This window comes from Notothenia coriiceps, unplaced genomic scaffold (assembly GCF_000735185.1).
Source record: "Notothenia coriiceps isolate Sejong01 unplaced genomic scaffold, NC01 NC01_scaffold00009695, whole genome shotgun sequence".
Classification (NCBI taxonomy): Eukaryota; Metazoa; Chordata; class Actinopteri; order Perciformes; family Nototheniidae; genus Notothenia; species Notothenia coriiceps.
In genome coordinates this window covers 866,176-884,723 of record NW_011342396.1, presented here as the reverse complement: position 1 = coordinate 884,723, position 18,548 = coordinate 866,176, and the positions used below count along the sequence as shown (strand labels likewise).

Genomic DNA, 18,548 nt, shown 5'->3' with positions numbered 1-18,548 from the left:
GACATTCTGGCCATGTTTTATGTTTTCCATACAGAAAACGGTATAAATCTAGGAAGACTAATGAACACACATACTCGACTGTGTAAACAACTTAGAAGACAAAAAAAACTCAAAACAAGATATGGAGTCAATATTTATAAAAAGTAACAGTTACATTTCATTGAACACTTTGTGGAAGACATGTAAATATTACAGATAGGTCTACTAGTGTTGAAAAAGGATGAAATAAATACAAACGGAATTTAAAATCCCATAGGGATATATAAAAACATGGTTTTTCTTTAAAAGTCTCCATTTAGCAAAAGAAAAAAAAACTTCTTCAGTACTAAGCATAAATACAAACATGTTTCTAAAATCTATTCCCTAAAAGATTACCTGGTTATTATGACTAACATACATACTTAAAATCATCCAAGACATTTTTTCATTAAGTACAAAATAGGCCATATAATTGATAGCTGTGACCATTAGTGTTAACAGTTGGAAATCAGATGCCTAAACAAACCATTCTGCAGCATAACTTCTCAAATCCTGAGTGAGATTGGGTTGAAAACAACGTTTGGGTCTATGATCCGCTATAAAGCCATTTTTTTATTTTGACTATCGGCCTCATGTCTTGTAGTTGCTTTAGCAACAGATCAGCACCATCTGAAAAAGTTGTATCCATGACAATCTTGACATTGCTCACTGCTTTGAGATTAAGAGGATTTCTGAAGTCTACTAACTTTTCACAGCCTCTGAACTCAATTTTACCTTTCATTGCAGATTTCTGTCTGTGAGTTAGTTGTCTTTTGGACGGCAGTTCAGCATTAGATTTGTCATTTAATTTGCGTTTGGAAGAGTGGGTTGACTCTGAGGTTTCCAAAAACTTTAGGAAAGAGTCTTCAAGTCCTAAAGGCTTGAAAGACCCAGGCATAACCCCATCGTCACGTTGTTCTTGGGCTGTAGGGGTACCAGGATTTGAGTTCTCTCTTGAACTGTTAACAGTCAAACGATTCCTAAGGGTCTGCATCCTCTCCGGACAAGCTGGTGTTGGATGTGCAGGCTTTTTGGGACGACCTCTTTTCATTCCTCCATCTGTCCCAGTGGAAGCTTGAGATTCTGCACTATCATCATTGGACAGCTTGCTGTCTTCTTGGGCTAACCGATCCACAAGCTCCTCTGTTTTCTGGTCACTGGGCTTTTCGCCATCATCTGGCTCCGTCTCCTCAGAAGATGAGGTTGACGCGCCCTCTGATTTGCTTGAATCTTTGAATCTGGAGCGTGAGTATTTTTTGCAGAAAATGAACTGGCTCCTGTGGTCTTCAATATATCTTTCTGTGAGGCCATGAGTGGTGTAATGCTTAAATATACTTCTTTCAGCCCGCTCCACTGCATCGCAGCCTATTATCATGCATGGGTACTGCAGAGCAGACTTCTTGGTGCACATGGCTGATGCCTCATCGTGTGATTTTAGTGTTGGCTTTCCAAAACTAGTCCAGTGTTCAATGGACTTTCCATCTTTCTTTTTTGTGTTTTTCTTCTTCACTTTGAATTTGTTTTCAACATTTTCTTTCCCGTTGAGCCCCGGGAAGAGCCCCATTGCTTTAGTACGTCGTCCGTCACTTGTTTTAGGATCATAAACATAAGCATGCTTTTTTATCAGGTGACGGAGGAGATTTGATTTTGTACTGTAAACGCGGTCGCACTCCACAAACTCACACTTGAAAGTTTGATCAACTGAGCCGCTTTCGGAGATGGCGATTTCCTTGTGGTAATTCTTAATGTGCTCTATGTACTTTTCCACAGAGTTGAACGGGAGAGCACAATCAGACCGGTCACAGTTGAAAGTCCCTATGTTCATGCTGGCCATCATTGTTGTGGCTTTGTCACGATTAAACTTGTGAAGTAACAGGTAATGCTGCACTAACCCTGTGATTCCTAAGAACACCCTTGAACAGTTTTTCACCTGACACCTAACTTCGTCGTCTTTGTCTATGCTATGATGGCTCTCTTGGCCATTTTCGACAGTCTCCATCTCTATGTCAGGTTCAGGTTTACTCGGGGGTAGGGATGCCTGATGCATTGCCCTGTAATGGAGAATCAAATTCTGCTGGATGGTAAATGCCGCAGTGCATCCTTCATGAACACAGCGATATGGTCTATATGGACTAAAGGGGTTGTCTGCATCACACATTTTGAGGCTCAACCTTTTCTGATGTTTCTCTTTCCTCTGGTGTTCATCCTTTGTTGGTGTGCTTTTAGAGCTTCCTGGTTTCTCTGGGGAGGATGAAGCAGACGCAATAGAAGGGCTAGACAGTGGCTCTTTTAGTTTGCTCGATGATGCATCTGATCGTCCGTGCTGCTTTTTTCCTTTGCCAACAGGACTGAGTTTCTCCTGTAAATGGCATTTCTGTTTCACATCTGGACTCTTGTTTAAAACAGCCACTTCAGGTTGCTCTGGAGCTTTTTCATGAACTGATGGTGCCACCTGACAGGGCGACATATCAGTCATGTAGTTTTGAGGTGGGGGAAGTTGTGCAACAATAGATACATCGGGAATGAAGCCCTGTTCACCGGCATCTCCTGGTAAAGTGTTCTGAGGAGCTTGTGGATTGTTCTCATTGTCCATTTGAGGTGCAATTGCAATGTCATGTGGTTCCTGTTTTATATTAGGTAACACATCTGCAGATGGTCCCGAACCACTGGAATTGGCATCAGTAGTCGCACAGCCAATTAACACATCATCTTTGTTTAGTCTGAATGCACGCCTGTTTCGAGCACTGATCCTTAGCTTCTGCATTTCTGCCTTTGACAATCGATGAACTTTTTCGTAGTGAATTCTCAAACCTGTCGTTCTCGTGAATGTTTTGGGGCATATCTGACAAGGATATGGAGACAGTTTGGATGGGGTCTTTTTAAGTTCTTCTATCATCTCATTAGAGTAATCATGCATTTTACTTAAGTGTTTGAATAATGCCTCCTTGGTCATAAATGAGTAGTCACACTCATCCTGGTCACATTTAAAAGGCTTGGGGATCTTTTCAGTGGGCTTGTCATCACTTTTAGTTGATATTTTACTTTTTTCAACATCACGGGGTTTAACACGATGACTGACATTTTGCTCTAATGACAAAGCATTCCGCCTCCTTTCCTGTGCAGCCTCAATCAAATCTAACCTTTGAAAGGCATGGGAAATTTCCATCAAGTGATCCTCTTGACGAAGTGGATTTGCCAACTCTCCGGCATTCTGTTGCTGGTTTTCGGAGGAGTCTGAATAGTCCATTATATTTGTATGTTGGGGCTCCTGTTTCATCAGCAAGGGTGAAGTCAAAGAAGTCAAGCTAGAAGATTCTTGTGAGAAATCACCATTTGACACGTTGAATGCTGCTCCATTTGTATCAAGGACACTGGGGTCATTGAGAAAATCAAGAAAAGATGTTGGCAGATCAGCTGTAAGGTCAATTTCATCTACAGGCCTGCACTGGGAGCGTTTAGATAAGTGACCTCCTAGAGACTTGGTGCTTGTGAACTCTCTGAAGCATCTCCTGCAGATTACTTTGCCATCCTTAATGATGGCTGGCCATTTCGTTCGCTTGCTCAACCTGCCTCGTTTTCCTTTCTGCACGTCAGGGTCACCTGCCTTTTCATCTGAGAGAAGAGCCTCACAGTCAGCACCAGGCGAGTCTGCTTCATAGGTGAAATCTGTATGAATGACATTGTTTGAACTGAGCATGCCATCCACAGAGTCTTCCATGTGTTCATGACAAGGAGTGGAGACATTCTCTGTTTTAATTATTTCATGTGTTGCTTTTGATGCAAGCGGGGCCTCTGGGGTTACACATTTCACAGGAATATCAACTGAGGAGCCTTGAGTAGGACAGGAGTTTTCACTCTGAGCATATGGAGTGTGGTAAGTTCCTTCAGCTAGGCTATCAATTGTTGAGATACTGTTTCCGATATCCAACTGGCTTGTCATACTTGCATTGCTTTTTCCCCCATTTACACTGTCTCCACGGCCCTCTGGATGCATAAGTCCATACTGATGCCCACTGTTATGAATTTGCCCTCCATTGTCAAGCATCAGAGAACTGGACACATACTGAGACATCAAACTTGAAACTGAAGGAGCATGTGACATAGAGGGACCATGTATAACTACCCTAGGAGGATCTCTGTCCGAGGGGAGAGGCGCTGTTGCTTGATAAGGGTCAGGCTGCCATTGATGATAGCTACGAGGGGGGTATTCATTCATGTTGAAGGGTTCTGGATAGCAATTATTCGCTGGGGGTGAAGACCATGTCTCGGGCATGTCTGACTGCATCATTCCGCTGGGATTATTTGGGCTTCCCCATGACGGATAAACTGTGGGGTTTACCATTGGAGTGATAGGCACGGGCTCCATTGATCCAGAATAGCATTGGGCAGGTGAGGTTGAAGATCCCATTGGGTAATCCATTTGCTGCATCCCAGGTTTGTTGCATAGTTTTCCTGGCTGACTTGACGGCCTGTTTCCTTGGTTCTGAAAGGGATTAGGTGAAGCTGGCCCATTTGACACCTTTTTTGATGTGATTTTGGCCACTTTGTTATATTTCTTTGCCAATTTCCAATCTTCAAATATGTCAGGGTGTTGCTTCTTCACATGCCTAGACAGACTTTTGTTGGTGCTGTAGGCCCTTGTGCACTCACTATGTGGGCAGCTATGCAGGTTCTCCTCATTGCCAGCAGATACAGAAGGCGTATTGGAAGGATATCCTTGCAGTGAACATGGAATTTCTGTCTTGATTTGACCGGGAGAAATTATTTGTGGAATCACTTTTGGAAGTTCATTGCTTTGTATATTATCCTCTCCTTGTTGACTTGCCAAAGGGTTTTTTGCACTTGGTTCATGATTTCCTAGTGGGATCTCACTTCTTCCAGCTCCCATATCACGGTGCACATGAGGAAGCTCTGGGGCTGGTTCAACATCAACTGTTGCTGGAGTGGGGTTTGTTAGAGGAGTGTAGCATGTATCTGCTTCTTGCATTTCAGGATATCCTGCAGAATTCAGCATGCTTTCAATGGAGTGTTTAACTCTCACAGGAACAGGTTCTTTACCGAGGTCTGGTGAGCTGCAAGGAGACGCATTTGCATTTGAGTCCTCCTTCATATATATGTCTGTATTAACCCTTTCAATATTGACAACTGCAGAACCGGTATCTTCTTTGCTCAGGGTGCTCTCTGGTGTTGGTTCTACTTTTGGAGTGTCAGGAGGGTTTTCATGTGTGACATGTGGAGTGTTTACTGCATCATTTGTACAATGACACTGTTGGTGTGACAAGAATTGAGACTGGGAGTAAAATATTTTGCCACAGTTGTCTGTTTGGCAGGTGTAGGTAAGGTAATGCTGAGCCTCGTGATCGTACAACAGGTAGGCCTCGCTGAAAACTTCGCCACAGTTAGGAAACATGCACTGGGCCTTAAACTCTGGATGTGTTTTTCTATGCATGAGAAGCTCAGAATTTGAGTTAAAGTTGGCCTTGCAATCCAACTGTATGCATATGTATGGTTTGCTGCCACAATGCATCTGCAAATGATCATTTAGATGTTTGACATTGACAAACTGCCGTCTGCAGTACTGGCATACCACTTTCTGTTTTTGTATCTCTAAAAATCTCATGGCCTCGTCGTCGTCCTTGTGAGATCTGACATGAGCCATGAGGTTGCGGAAAAACTTGAAAGCCTTGGAACAATTTTTGACAGGACAGAAACAGTCTTGACTTATGTTTGTGTCAGATGTAGTTTGTTCTATCTTAACAGGAGATGCTAATTGGTCGCCGATTTGAGATTCAACTTTAACAGGACTCATGCTCACCTTGTTGGCTACTTTTGAATGTTTTGATGGACTTTTAGGGGACTGAGGTACCTTCCTAGCAGCTTTCATTGCAGCTAGTCTCTCTTTGCAAGATTGCTTTACATGTGATGCTACATGTGGCTCCAGAATCTCCCTTGTTTCAAAACTGTCGGCACAAATTGGACAAAGATAAACTCCATCTTTGAAGTGCTTCTGTGCATGGCGAACAATTCTGTGACCCAAGAACTCCTTATCACATAAAACACAATACTGCATGTAGGCTCGCCAATTTCTGAACCGGGCTGACACAAAACCCTGCTCCCGAAGCTTTTTAGCCTCTCGGTTTTTTTCTCTTTCATCCGTGATCTCGTTAAGTTCATTTGTAGTGGTAAGCAGAAAATCCTCCAGATCTCTGTATTCAGGGAGTTTACCAAGTGCATTGTCCACCTCCTGTTCGTCTGTGTCATTGAGTGTGTCTATAGATGACACAATAGCTGCCTCATCTCCCATTAATGCCAAGCAGTTGCGTTTTAGCGTTTTCCAGTCCCAGAACTCTGGATCAAAAGGCCACTGCGTCTTGAAGGCCAGCAGTAACTCGCAGCGTAAAGAATTGGGCACTGGCAGACTCCCATCCTCCTCAGGCTTTTGGTCAGGTTCGTTGTACAGTGACTCCACAGCATAATACGAGTCAACAGTAGGCTGGAGGAGGAACTCGGTCAGCTGACATGCACGCTTAACCTCCAAATCAGTTGGCAAGAGGCAGGATATCGTTTTGCAGATGGTGGACTTGCTATCTTTATGGTCACTGGATGTCATTTTGAGAGCTTGAATGCACATTTCCACACACACTGGAAGCCCCACCTCACCAACCTATGGAAATAATAAAGCAACAAAAATGCAAAGATTATCATTTTAAGTCCTCTTTGAGGTGCAGTGTCATATGAGTAGTTTTTGCTGTGAATAGTCATGTGTTATGGTTCTGCTATAATCTACAAATGCGTAAACCATTTATCTTACCTCGTTTTGAATTACTTTGATTAGAAACAGAATATGACAGACACTTCTGCAGAGGAGAGCCATTTCTTTGCTGTGACCAAGAAATGCATCAGCTGACGACTCTAAACGCATGAGTAGCTTACTCCAGAACAGTGTGAGTTCCCTGCAAAACATCAGAAACACAACTGTTACAAACAGATACTTACTATTTGGATTGCTGAATCATCTTTTCATTCTGTATTATGATTATTCTATTTAAAAATAATAAGTAGATATATTGAGTATTTGGATGACAATAAATCTAAGTCTACTGCATAGTTTTTACTTTAAAATTAGCTGAGCATAAGTCCTTTATTAACAGCATGCCTCTCTTCCCTCAAGTACAACATGTATTAAGATAGAGGGACCTACAAACACACACAATCAGCCTCTGAAATATGCTCCAAAAAGGTCAGTGAGTATCTTTGTGCACATGATATGTACAGAGAGTGCTTCAGTTTGGATGAACCAATTACGTAATGCATTGGTTCAATGACCACTGTATTTTGTAAGGGTATTTATCTGGAATAAACAGCCACACTCACCAGGCACAATAAACATCTCCTTGAAGTAGCTGTCGTTTGAGAAAGGCCGAACATAAGCAGAGAGCTCCTTTCTCATCTCCTTCTGACTCCAAGTTGCAGATCATTTCAAGAGCATCTTTACAGTCTATTGACGCAATCTATATTAAAGTAAAAAGAGAGATAAGATAGTGGATCACAGGAAAATAGTCAATTTATATTAACTAAATCAGCTTTCATATTTGATAACACTGTTTTGGCTCCTGATGTACTTATATGATTCTGTTTTCTTCAAGTTTGTATCTTCCTGGTCGAATGCACTTATTGTATGTCGCTTTGGATAAAAGCGTCAGCTAAATGCAATGTAATGTAATAACTGCTGGGAAATGTTGTTATTATTCTAAGTGATTACTGGGTTTTGGTCATTAGACTACATTTCAGTTCAGTTTTGATAAAAGTCCATCTTCAGTCCAATTGTCCATTTGCTACAATGTGTTTAAATGTAGTGAGTGTAATGTGTGTAATTCTTTACCTCCTCCATTAGCTGCTCCTGACTTTTTTTCATGCAGATGCAAAGCAAGTAGGTTTGCTTGAAGTTTCCTTTTCCTTCATATCCCGGATACTCTGAGCACATCTTAGCCAGTACAGCAGCTTTATCAACACTCTCCACTTTAATTAGGTGCTTTATTCTCATGTTCAGAAGTGTGGCACCTTCAAACTCAAGATATTCATGTACTAAGAAAGAAAAGTTTAAAAAAAGACAAAAGTCAAGAAAGTTCAGATGAGATGCAGAATATTACAATACAATTATAAATATATGTAATTAAAGCTGCACAAGTTAGAAAGGTGCATTTTTAAACTAAGTAAGATCTAACCTTGCTCAGTTTGAGGGATTTTATTGGACATGATGCTGCTTAGCGTGTTATTGGACCAGACGCCATCCTGTTGTGCCAGAACTGAGAGCAGGCAAAGCTGTGTGCTCCCAGTTTCTAACAAAAGGCTGTGTGCCAACTGCAACATATTAAGACATAATTACCAACATTTCAGTGAGTGAGTCATATGTAATGATAGACAGAAAAGAGTCTAACATAATTGTTTGGACAAGGTTACCGTATTACTATTACTATTAAACATTGTACAACTCTTTTAAACATTTGATGTTGTTTTTATAAAGAGAACCAACAGATTGAAACATTCAGGGAATGTGTTTTTTGATTGCTTTCAATGATTGGCTCAACCTAATGCATTCAAATTACTAAACAACTTTTCATTGCTTATCACTGCAAAGATAAATGCCTGGGAAAGCTGACCTTCATGGAGGACTGAAACTCCTCCCATAAGGCACCAGGGACATGCTGGGGCAGTAAGAGCAGCAGCTCCGCACAGCTCCTGTAAACCCAACACAGTTATTTGTTAAAGGCACATTTAGGTCAAGGCTGTGAACACATTTACAAAAATTAAGGGTGGCCATACAAGAATAACTATGCACCAAGTGTGAAGCATTAAAGTCAGTGTAAAATAAAGATGGACAAAGAGGGGTGTAAATCAACAGCATCGAGACACTTTAATTACATGGATCAATATTGGTGTACGTGTATGTGTTATTAAATAAAGATCAGTACTTAATAATCAATAACCAAAAAGGTTACATCATTGCATTTTATAATTGTTGCATTGGTTTCTTTTCATTTTTTAGTGTTCACCTAACCACCTTGTGCAAAATATATTCTGTTGCCCATCCCAAATATGTCGAAGCTCCCCAAGAAGTAGCCTACATTTCTATTCCGATTACCGCCTCAAGGACTTTGCCTTTATCATGAGAGCACTCTTTGTGAACAGAGGAGTAGTTTCTCCCTGGATGTTGATGCAGAGTGTTTTTATCTTTTTATATCCACATTTCTGATCTTTTAAAATATGGATTTGGATGCGTTTTCTTTCATGGTTATTGTCAAATATTGTGCAACTTCTGTGCAGGATTGCTATCTTCAAAATTATGAAGCCGGACAAAGAGTAAACTATATAATTGGAACTGCAAAGCAAACTAATATTAGGTATGATATCATTTGCACATCCAAAACCTGTAACCCATACATTGCAACATGAACTTTAGAATACCACAGGAAATACTTAAGGAGGATGCTTTCTCCAACATGCAATTTGAGCATTATGTTTCATCAATATTTAACACATATTACAGGTCAATGACATGCTGAAAGGTATAATAAAACAAAATACAGAATATTGAAAACTCTAATTTCCAGAAAGAGTTTCTACTCACAGTGCCAATTTTTCAAGTAGGAGTGGCACGTTTTCACATTCGGAGGAGAGACAGGAGGATGCCTGAGCAAAGCTGAGGATGGCCACAGTGTAGACCTCCAGCAAAGGCAGAGGATCTTCATCAGTTTTCCAACGGCCGACATGTTCCACAAGGACCTGCCAAACATAGGAATACTTACAATTAGATCCAAACTATTGATTAATTGATTTTTTGTTTTTGCCACACCTGTGTATAGCAATACGGGTTAAGAAATGTAAAGACGAACACAATGTGTATAAATCATAAAATCCCAAAACCCAATAAAAATGGGACCAATAAAAAAGTACATCTAATTAGTAATTTAATAATTTTTCATCATTATTTGTTCATGGTTATTCTTAGGGTTTTTGAAACTAGCTAGCAAAGAAAAACATTTGGAGATATCACCTTTCATACTGGGACATTATGACATACATTTTCAAAATGTTCTGCATTTTCCAAACTCATTAACTAATACCAATATATCTTACAACGGCATATACATCAATAATGAAATCCATAGTTAGGGTTGTAGCTCTATAAGCTTACTTGTTAGCCCAACTATTTGTGTCCCTTTGTATACTTTCTATAGTTCAGCAGTTGTATAAGTGTAATAACATATAAAGTAGTGAGTCCAGTTGGACAACAATATAAATTAAGGAAACCATTGTAGTAAAAGACAGATTAAAGGCTTGATAATCATGACAGCATCAAAATAAAATATGTTTAGTGAGGAAAAAAGACCCCATTCCTCAAAGAAGGTAGCAATTTTATATTTAATGTAAACATTGAAAGTCACTATAAACTTTAAACTTTGCTTTGATTTAAAAAAATAAAAAAACATCACCTAACTTTCGAAAAAAATAAAAAAGTAATTCCAAACTATTAACTTTAAGGAAGCAAAACATGCATTTGTATACTCTTATTATCTACTGATTACATAATCCAGCAGAGATGTAGACACCTAAAATAACAAAGCACCAGTTATGTGTGGCTCAGCAAAAAACAACTTCTTTATCCTCCCTCTTTTTTTCTCCAAACCCCAGCTCAAATAACGCCTAACCTTCATCAATGAAAACTCCCTCCATTTCTTCCACACAGAAAAACTCTACAGATCCATTTCATCCTGAATGACTCCATTATTCATGCAGTTTTACTCTTACGAGATAAATCTCCATCATGGCACAAAACTACAGCATGCAGCTCGAGGCTCGTCCCCTTTTACTCAAATAACTTTAAAGTTGCATTCTTTACCGGCGTTGAATGTTGGATAGAAACACACTAATAATCCAAACTCTTTTTGTGCGATGGCAGTAATTCACAAGGTTATATAAATTAAATGGAGACATCGCATCATATGTTCGTGGTCAGGGCAAATTAATGAGAAGGATGTGTAATGGAGTCAGTGACCACTGCCACACTTTCCCTTTTTAATCACTGTCTAAGCCAGCTGCAGGCAGATCGGTTGCTGTAACATTGACATCCATCTAACATTTTTCACTGGTGCTGGCTATACGACTGTAATAAACATCTCCGCTGATGTGGTTAGCTGGATTAATTAGGGCAAAAGGCCTGGGCTAGCACCTTGAAAAAAAATCATTGATCTTTCCGTACAATCAAACAGCTTCAAAAAAGTAACCAATTTTCACACCATGCTCAAACTTAAGACATCATGCAGCGTTATAACGTTTTTATTGTCTTTTCAAAGGGGGACACAACCGTTTAATTCAGTGCATTTCAATGCAATGGCCCTGTAAAATTTCGCTAACGTAGCTACCCGTTTTTTGCACAGCATGACCACTGCACAGGACAGGGGGACCCTGCATACCAGCTAGCAACATTCATCTGCTATTAGCTATCTGGCCTGGAAAATACCAGTAATAGATGCACGGCGCGCACACATTGGAGTGACTTATCGTCGCATGGATAGTCAGACTTTGCAAAAAGGTTCATGCCATAAACGATCATCATTGAGAGAATGGCTGAAAACCATGGAGGAGTTTTTTTCCCCATCTTGAAATGCCAGGCATAGGCAGCTAGCTCCTTAGCTACATTGTTGTAGCAAACGTAGACGCGCATCCTCGGCCAGGAAGCCAGAGGGGCTGCAGGCTGCCCGGGATGAGCAGTAGGAGGACGGGCTAACCTGGCAAAACTCCTGGCAGAAATGCAGGGAGGCTTCCAGCGGGGACTGCAAACTCTCTTTCAAAGCTGTGGTCAAACCCTGGAACCGCTCTCGGAGCTCCTCGATAGCTTTCCGTGTGTCATATTCCTTCTCTGTCTCCCCCTCCGCCATCTTCACAACAATCACGACCGCGTACGCACAGATGTTACGCTGCCAGACTCGCACACGCACGCGCACGCAGAGGGGGAAGGGTGAGTACAGAGTGTGCTCCACACACACACACACACACACACACCCCTGATGTCAACAAAGCATCCATGGCCTTACTGTGGCACAAAATCACACTCTGCAAACAGAGTGAACGTGAAGTGTTTGCTCATCACCTAATCAGTATGATTGGACTCCTGGATTACCCTGATGCTGTTACCATCCGTGCAAAGACAGGGTACTCGGCCATGACCTCCAAGCACTGAGCAGCATAAGACAAACATAACCTTTTATATTTTCATGAACATTTTAAACCAGCTCCAATACCCCAGGGGCACGGTATTCTCGTGTTTCTTGTCCCTCCTGATCATTCAGATTGCAGGGTCAGCTCGATGCTTCAGTGTGACTGCAGCAGTTCACTTACAGGGGTCAGTCAACTGAAAGACTCCCAGTTGAACATATGGCCTCAAAGGCAACATGTTACTTAGCATGTTATAAGTGACGTAAAAGCATTATGATTATGTTTTTATATTATAAGGGGCATACAATGTTAAAAGGAGTAATGCCACCAAAGCTCTGATTATTGTATAGTAGCCTACTTACTATGATATCTTTAAGTTGAATATTATCCTCAAAATGTAGCTAAATACAATCTTCAAATTCATGGCTGGTTTTACCCATTTCCCAACCTCCATCTACACACTAAAAATTGCTACATTTGATTTCTCAACCATTTATAATCTGAAGGTCTAGGGAAGTTTTGATCATATTACCCACTCTTCAACAGCAGATTAAGTTTGCGCAGGTGTGGTGACATTTTTAAGTTTCAAATTACCATTAATGTACCACTTTTTTCCAGCACATTTTCACAGCTTTCATTTTCTATTTATTGGCTTCTTGACCAATTTTTCAGATTTCTCATGTCACAAACCTGTTACCAACCTCAAAGTCATTTTCGTACTTTAAGACTGCTACTTGTGTTACTATTCCATTATATTTATTTTGCAGTGTATTGGACCGAAACAACTCAGTATTTCGTAAAGTACTAAATAGCCCTCAAAACACACAACGCAATACCATGCATTTAGAGTAAGACGCATTCATTATAATGCATAATTTTAATTGCTTTTCAACTTACAATGAATCATATACATCTACCAACTAAAACACAGGCTTATTATACAGACAGTATTGCTACAAAAACATTATCTGGCAACATATCAACATACATTGTAAAAGTGATAGAATTTGTTGCCAAGTTAAGCGCTGCAGAAAGGTCTCCAGGTCCGTCTTCATATCTTGTTATGGTGGCAGGTGCTGCAGTGACACTCTGTATGGTTTAATACTTTTATATTAACCATGTCTGACTGAAAGAGGCAAAGATGAAGAAAAGACACATATGTTATTCTTAACCAATTCCTATTTGTCTACAGCAGTAACTGTGTAGATCAAATGCTCTATTACCAGTGTGAGCAGTTTAAATGTTTTGAAATCTTTACAACAGAAAGTTAAAATAAACTGCAACCTAATACAAACCAAACATTAGTAAAATCAAAATATACACTCATATAATTTAAGTAAGATAACAAGCACAGTTTAAAAATGACTTTATTACAACTGAAATAACAGCTTTCCAAAAACGATGTGTAACCACTCTTTAATTTAACAATTTAACAATGCACTGTAAGTTTGTCTGTTATATTATAGCCAACAATATTCTCCTCAGAATTGCAATTGGGTAGAAGTATAAAGTACATAATTTCATTTGTAATTATTTACGATAACACGTACCTAAACCTTTAGGTAAGCCTATATTTAAAGTAGTTTATTTCCATTACTGATTACCTAACATCACCAAATCCTAAGAAATATCCTTAAATCAATCTGAACATAAAATAAGAAAAAAGATCAACCAAAAGAGATTAAACTTGAACTATAACACAAATATTTAAAGTGGGGATTTTGTTTTATCTGCCACTTCTTTAACAGTTAGTCAGTGTAAGTCTGTTATTTGATATCACTCATGTCAATCTCACTGTAACCTCTATGCAAAGTGAATATTTAAAGTAAACTTTGCCTGACAAAGGATTTGTCTGTTACTGTGCCTTTACCTCTACCTCGTAGCTGCGACTCGCAACACAGCATGTTGACTCTGAGGTGATGTTCTTTGGGATCCTCATGGTCTTCAAGGACCAGAGAGGTGTCGGGTAAGCTCTGGAGAAGCAGCAGCCCACGCACTGGTAGATTGGGTGGTCGCCAGGCAAATGGTTGTTCCTTCTCAGTGCGCACTCCGGACAGCCCACTGGAGAAAGACAATACTATTGATTATGGACAGCTTGTGCTACAGTGCCAGAGACAAGTTGTGCCTTTTGGAGAGGAGGGTACCTAATGCATTTGTACTTAATTATAAAGAAACCTTACTGTTTGGTGAGTCCATGCTGGGGTAAGAATCAGCTACGTAAAGAAGAAAAGACATCAGAAGCAGAGACAATCCAGCTGATTTCACTGACTGCATCGTGGTGCCACAAGTCATCTAAGAGAGACAAAATAAAATCGTGAATCCAAAATCTATTGATCAAAGCATTAGCAAGTCAGACATAAAGATAGAGCATTACCATGTTGTGAGAAAGTTCCCTCTTCATTGTGTCTCTGTAGAGGATGGCTTTTTACTCAGGACTTTTCCTTCTTTCTCGTTTTATATCCGTGTCTCTGGCCCCTTCCTGGATTAGGTGGAACCTACCAACCTTATCAATGATCTCACCGACTCACTGGCCACCTTTGGTACCTTGCACATAATCCCTTGAAAGGACAAAATGATCGTGGAAAGTCAAAACATACTTCCATCATCGTTCCATCCTGACTATTGATGCTGCATTTAATCCATGGGGTTTTGTTACTTGGTAACTGCTGATTGTTTTTATTTGTCATAGAAGGGTCAATAGTTTTATGTTTTTTTCTGCTTTAAATCACAAGTTTTCTATTCATAATATTATTCAGCAGTTGCACCTGTAGACTTTTGATATTTCCCTTGACAATGACAAGATCTGTATTCTACCTTCCATTTTCAAGTAGGCATTCGTACATCCAAAAAGGACTAAAAACTCTGTAAAATGTCACTGAATAGGTGATGCCATATTTTTCTTCAATTAAAGCTTCGTTCATTGAACTGCTGCATCCTAGCCAAACAAATTAAATAAACGATTTATGAGTTCACTTTGATCTTCATTTCGCACAAAAACATATGACATCTAAATATTTTCGTCAGTTCAGTTTTTATCAGTTTATAAATATGACTAAACTCTTTTGAAACACTCCAGCAGTCATTTATTTTGGATGTATTATTTTTGTTTCCTTTACATTATGTTCATTTACTTGCATAATTTATTAGAGCCATTGCTTCTTCAAAATTGGAGGAATTGATGGATGGAAAAAGTTATGAACAAATGGAAAGGTATCTAATAGTTGCTAAGGAGTATCCATCTGTTCGCCCCCAGCATCTGAAATGTCAAGGATGAATATGAATTGGCTTTGTATTTCGTCAGTGTGTTAGCTTAAGCACTCGTGTCCTGCGTCCTTGGTTGTGCCGGTGATAAATCCTCGGCCTCGACTCGTAATTAAATAATTGTCGAAAACGAGATGTTTCAAATCATAGAGATGTTTTAAGGCTGTTTAGTTTGCTTCAATCACAACAATTTAACCTTGTTTTGTACACCCAATAAAATGTGGTACTTATGTCATTCCTGTTGATAAGATTGATAGCAATGGCTGTTACATTGTGTGATCTTGTCTTTGTCATATGGGACAATTTTGACTGACATCATAACACATTATTTTAGTACAATGGCCTATTGAACAACACATGTGTAAGAATAAAAAGCACGAGTAATATCACATCAATCAAGAGCTGACAACATTTTAATCATACCATATAGTCTTATGTAACATCATACTTGGCTCTTTGCAGCACTGTATAAAATAACTGCTTGAAACAACTTGGACTCATGAGGAATGAGTTGAGCTGTGTTAGTGTGTTTGAGATACAAGATATTAGATGTTAGGAGATATTGAGAAAAAAAAAGAGAACCAGCTGAGAAAGAAGGCACAGAAGATTAGTTAAATGTGCAGTTTTCCTCACCCTATATTTGAATAATCACATTGACAGGCTTCACGGCCTCCAGATTTATGAAACAAGAAATGGTGCAAAGTCTTTGTATAGTTAATGATCTGGGTGGCTGAGAACGAGAACCACAGAGATGTTGAACTGTGTTATATAAATTGTGTAGCCATATGCTTGAGATAATCTCAAGGGCTCCAGTGTCTACACTCTCACTGTTGCTGTGTTGAGATAGCCCGGGTAACAGAGAGGTTAGCTGGTCATATCTGTATTCAGCAGGCTCAGTTCAAAGCCAAAGGTTTCTGGATGGCATCAGTGTGTTACTGACACCACACAACAAATTAGGTAATTAGCTGAGACCTGTAGTTTTCTTGGTTATGAAGCTAATGAGAAAATGCATTGTAGCAGTAAAGAGAATGATGATTGTAACCCATTCAGTTTGAGCATACTGTAGTTACAATCCTTGCTTATTCCCAAGAATTAAGGCGGCCTAAAAATATTAATTAAATGAATTACAGGTAAACACACCTTTGCTTTTGTGTAAACATAGGTGCAATAAAAGGAGGTATACAAAAGACAGAGGAGTCAGATCATATTTGCTTGGAACTCTCTCTCCACACGGTGGCATGAGAGATCTGTAATATAAGAACACTAATGACCCTTTATCTCATTAAATAGCCATGACATAGTGGATATTCTGTTCATCAGAGGCTCTTTTTTTTTTTACTGTTTATCACTAACAAAGAAGACATTGTCAGGGATAGACAAACAAAAAGCCATAATGTTTTCCTGTATGGGTTAAAAGGTACATTTCTTAATTTCTTAAACTCAGAAGATTTGAATTGCAAATGCCAAAAGTGAGCAACTAAAACGAATTGAATTAAGTCCAAGAAGCCTTCTTTTCTGATGATCAATTAATATTAATTCAGAAGCTGGATCTTCTGTCGACTTTTTTTCTTTCAAATATTGTAGAGTTCTTGCAGTTAAATTACATTAATACATTACATTACATTGCATTTAGCTGACGCTTTTATCCAAAGCGACTTGCAATAAGTGCATTCGACCAAGAAGATACAAACTTGAAGAAAACAGAATCATATAAGTACATCAGGTTTCATAGAGCCAAACCATTTTAAGTGCTACTCAATTGACTTTAGATAAGCCAGTCCTTTGTTAGTATATAATTGCTTTGTTAGTATATAAGTATATGAGTGCTTAGTTAGTATATGAGTGCTTAGTTAGTATTTAAGTGCTTTTTTTTTTCTTTTCATTTTATTGCTCGAAGTGGAGTCGAAAGAGATGAGTTTTCAGTCTGTGCCGCAAGATGTGTAAGCTTTCTGCTGTCCTGATGTCAATGGGGAGCTCATTCCACCATTTTGGAGCCAGGATTTCAAACCAACGTGTTTGCACGTGCTGGGGGGTTTAACCATGTCCTGGATGTAGGAAGGGCCAGAACCATTCACAGCATGGTATGCAAGTACCAGTGTCTTGAAGTGGATTCTAGCAGTTACTGGAAGCCAGTGAAGGGAGCGGAGGAGCGGTGTGGTGTGGGAAAATGTAGGAAGGTTGAAGACCAGACGAGCCGCTGCATTCTGGATGAGCTGCAGAGGTCGGATGGCACATGCAGGTAGACCAGCCAGGAGGGAGTTGCAGTAGTCTAGGCGTGAGATGACGAGAGCCTGGACCAGAACCAGCGCTGTTTTCTGGGTCAGCTGGGGACGTATCCTCCTGATGTTGTAAAGCGTGTATCTGCAGCAGCGGGTTGTTGCAGCGATGTTTGCAGTGAAGGACAGTTTGTTATCTAGGGTCACACCCAGATTCCTTGCAGTCTGAGTCGGGGAAACAACAGAGGGGCCGATAATGATTGTTAGGTCAAGAGTGGGACAATCTTTTCCCGGAAGAAAAAGCAGTTCAGTCCTGTCAAGGTTGAGCTTGAGGTGGTGAGCAGACATCCACTGAGAGATGTCTGCTATACCAGGGGTTCCCAAACTTTTCAGCCCGCGACCCCCAAAATAACTGTGCCAGAGACTGGCGACCCCCGCCACGGGAATTGTCAACGGGGGGGTGGGATTCTCAACTCCGGTGGATCCTCATCTCCGGTGTGTCTCACTCATTAAGGCGAGACACGGCAGGCAAAAACGTGGTTTTTCATGCACTTTTATCCAAAGCGACTTACATACACAACGACATGCTGACTGCAGTGGGGTTTGACCCCCTGATCGTCCACCACAAGGTTCTATCCACTGCACACCGTTCAGGGCTTTTGGAAGGAAAACGTTACAAAATACTTTAGGTGTTTACTTTTACCAGGGCCATCCGCTGGCAACTTGAGGCCCACGCAAGGCTTAAGATGCTGATGCCTCTGTTTCGGGGACGTCGACGGAGGGGTTGGGTGCTAGTGGAGCCTCGCCAGCGGCCGAAACCGTGCCGCGCCGACACTA

At 40.2% G+C, this 18,548-nt stretch overlaps 2 protein-coding genes across 2 annotated transcripts; both read right to left on the bottom strand.

Annotated features, from left to right (window-relative positions):
• Positions 1-122: 122 nt before the first annotated feature.
• On the bottom strand, positions 123-12,031 carry znf292a (zinc finger protein 292a). The gene is made up of 8 exons (XM_010771241.1): positions 11,808-12,031; positions 9,647-9,801; positions 8,679-8,757; positions 8,244-8,379; positions 7,901-8,103; positions 7,393-7,529; positions 6,830-6,971; positions 123-6,682 (listed from the first exon to the last, which is right to left on the bottom strand). Exons 1-8 carry the CDS (start codon positions 11,955-11,957, stop codon positions 566-568), a joined length of 7,119 nt encoding a protein of 2,372 aa, XP_010769543.1. The 5' UTR covers positions 11,958-12,031; the 3' UTR covers positions 123-565.
• A 1,096-nt stretch (positions 12,032-13,127) lies between these two features.
• cga (glycoprotein hormones, alpha polypeptide) lies at positions 13,128-14,639 on the bottom strand. Its single transcript, XM_010771239.1, has 4 exons — positions 14,609-14,639; positions 14,415-14,526; positions 14,105-14,295; positions 13,128-13,360 (listed from the first exon to the last, which is right to left on the bottom strand). The coding sequence occupies exons 1-4, from the start codon at positions 14,633-14,635 to the stop codon at positions 13,286-13,288; spliced, it is 405 nt and encodes a 134-aa protein (XP_010769541.1). The 5' UTR covers positions 14,636-14,639; the 3' UTR covers positions 13,128-13,285.
• Positions 14,640-18,548: the final 3,909 nt, after the last annotated feature.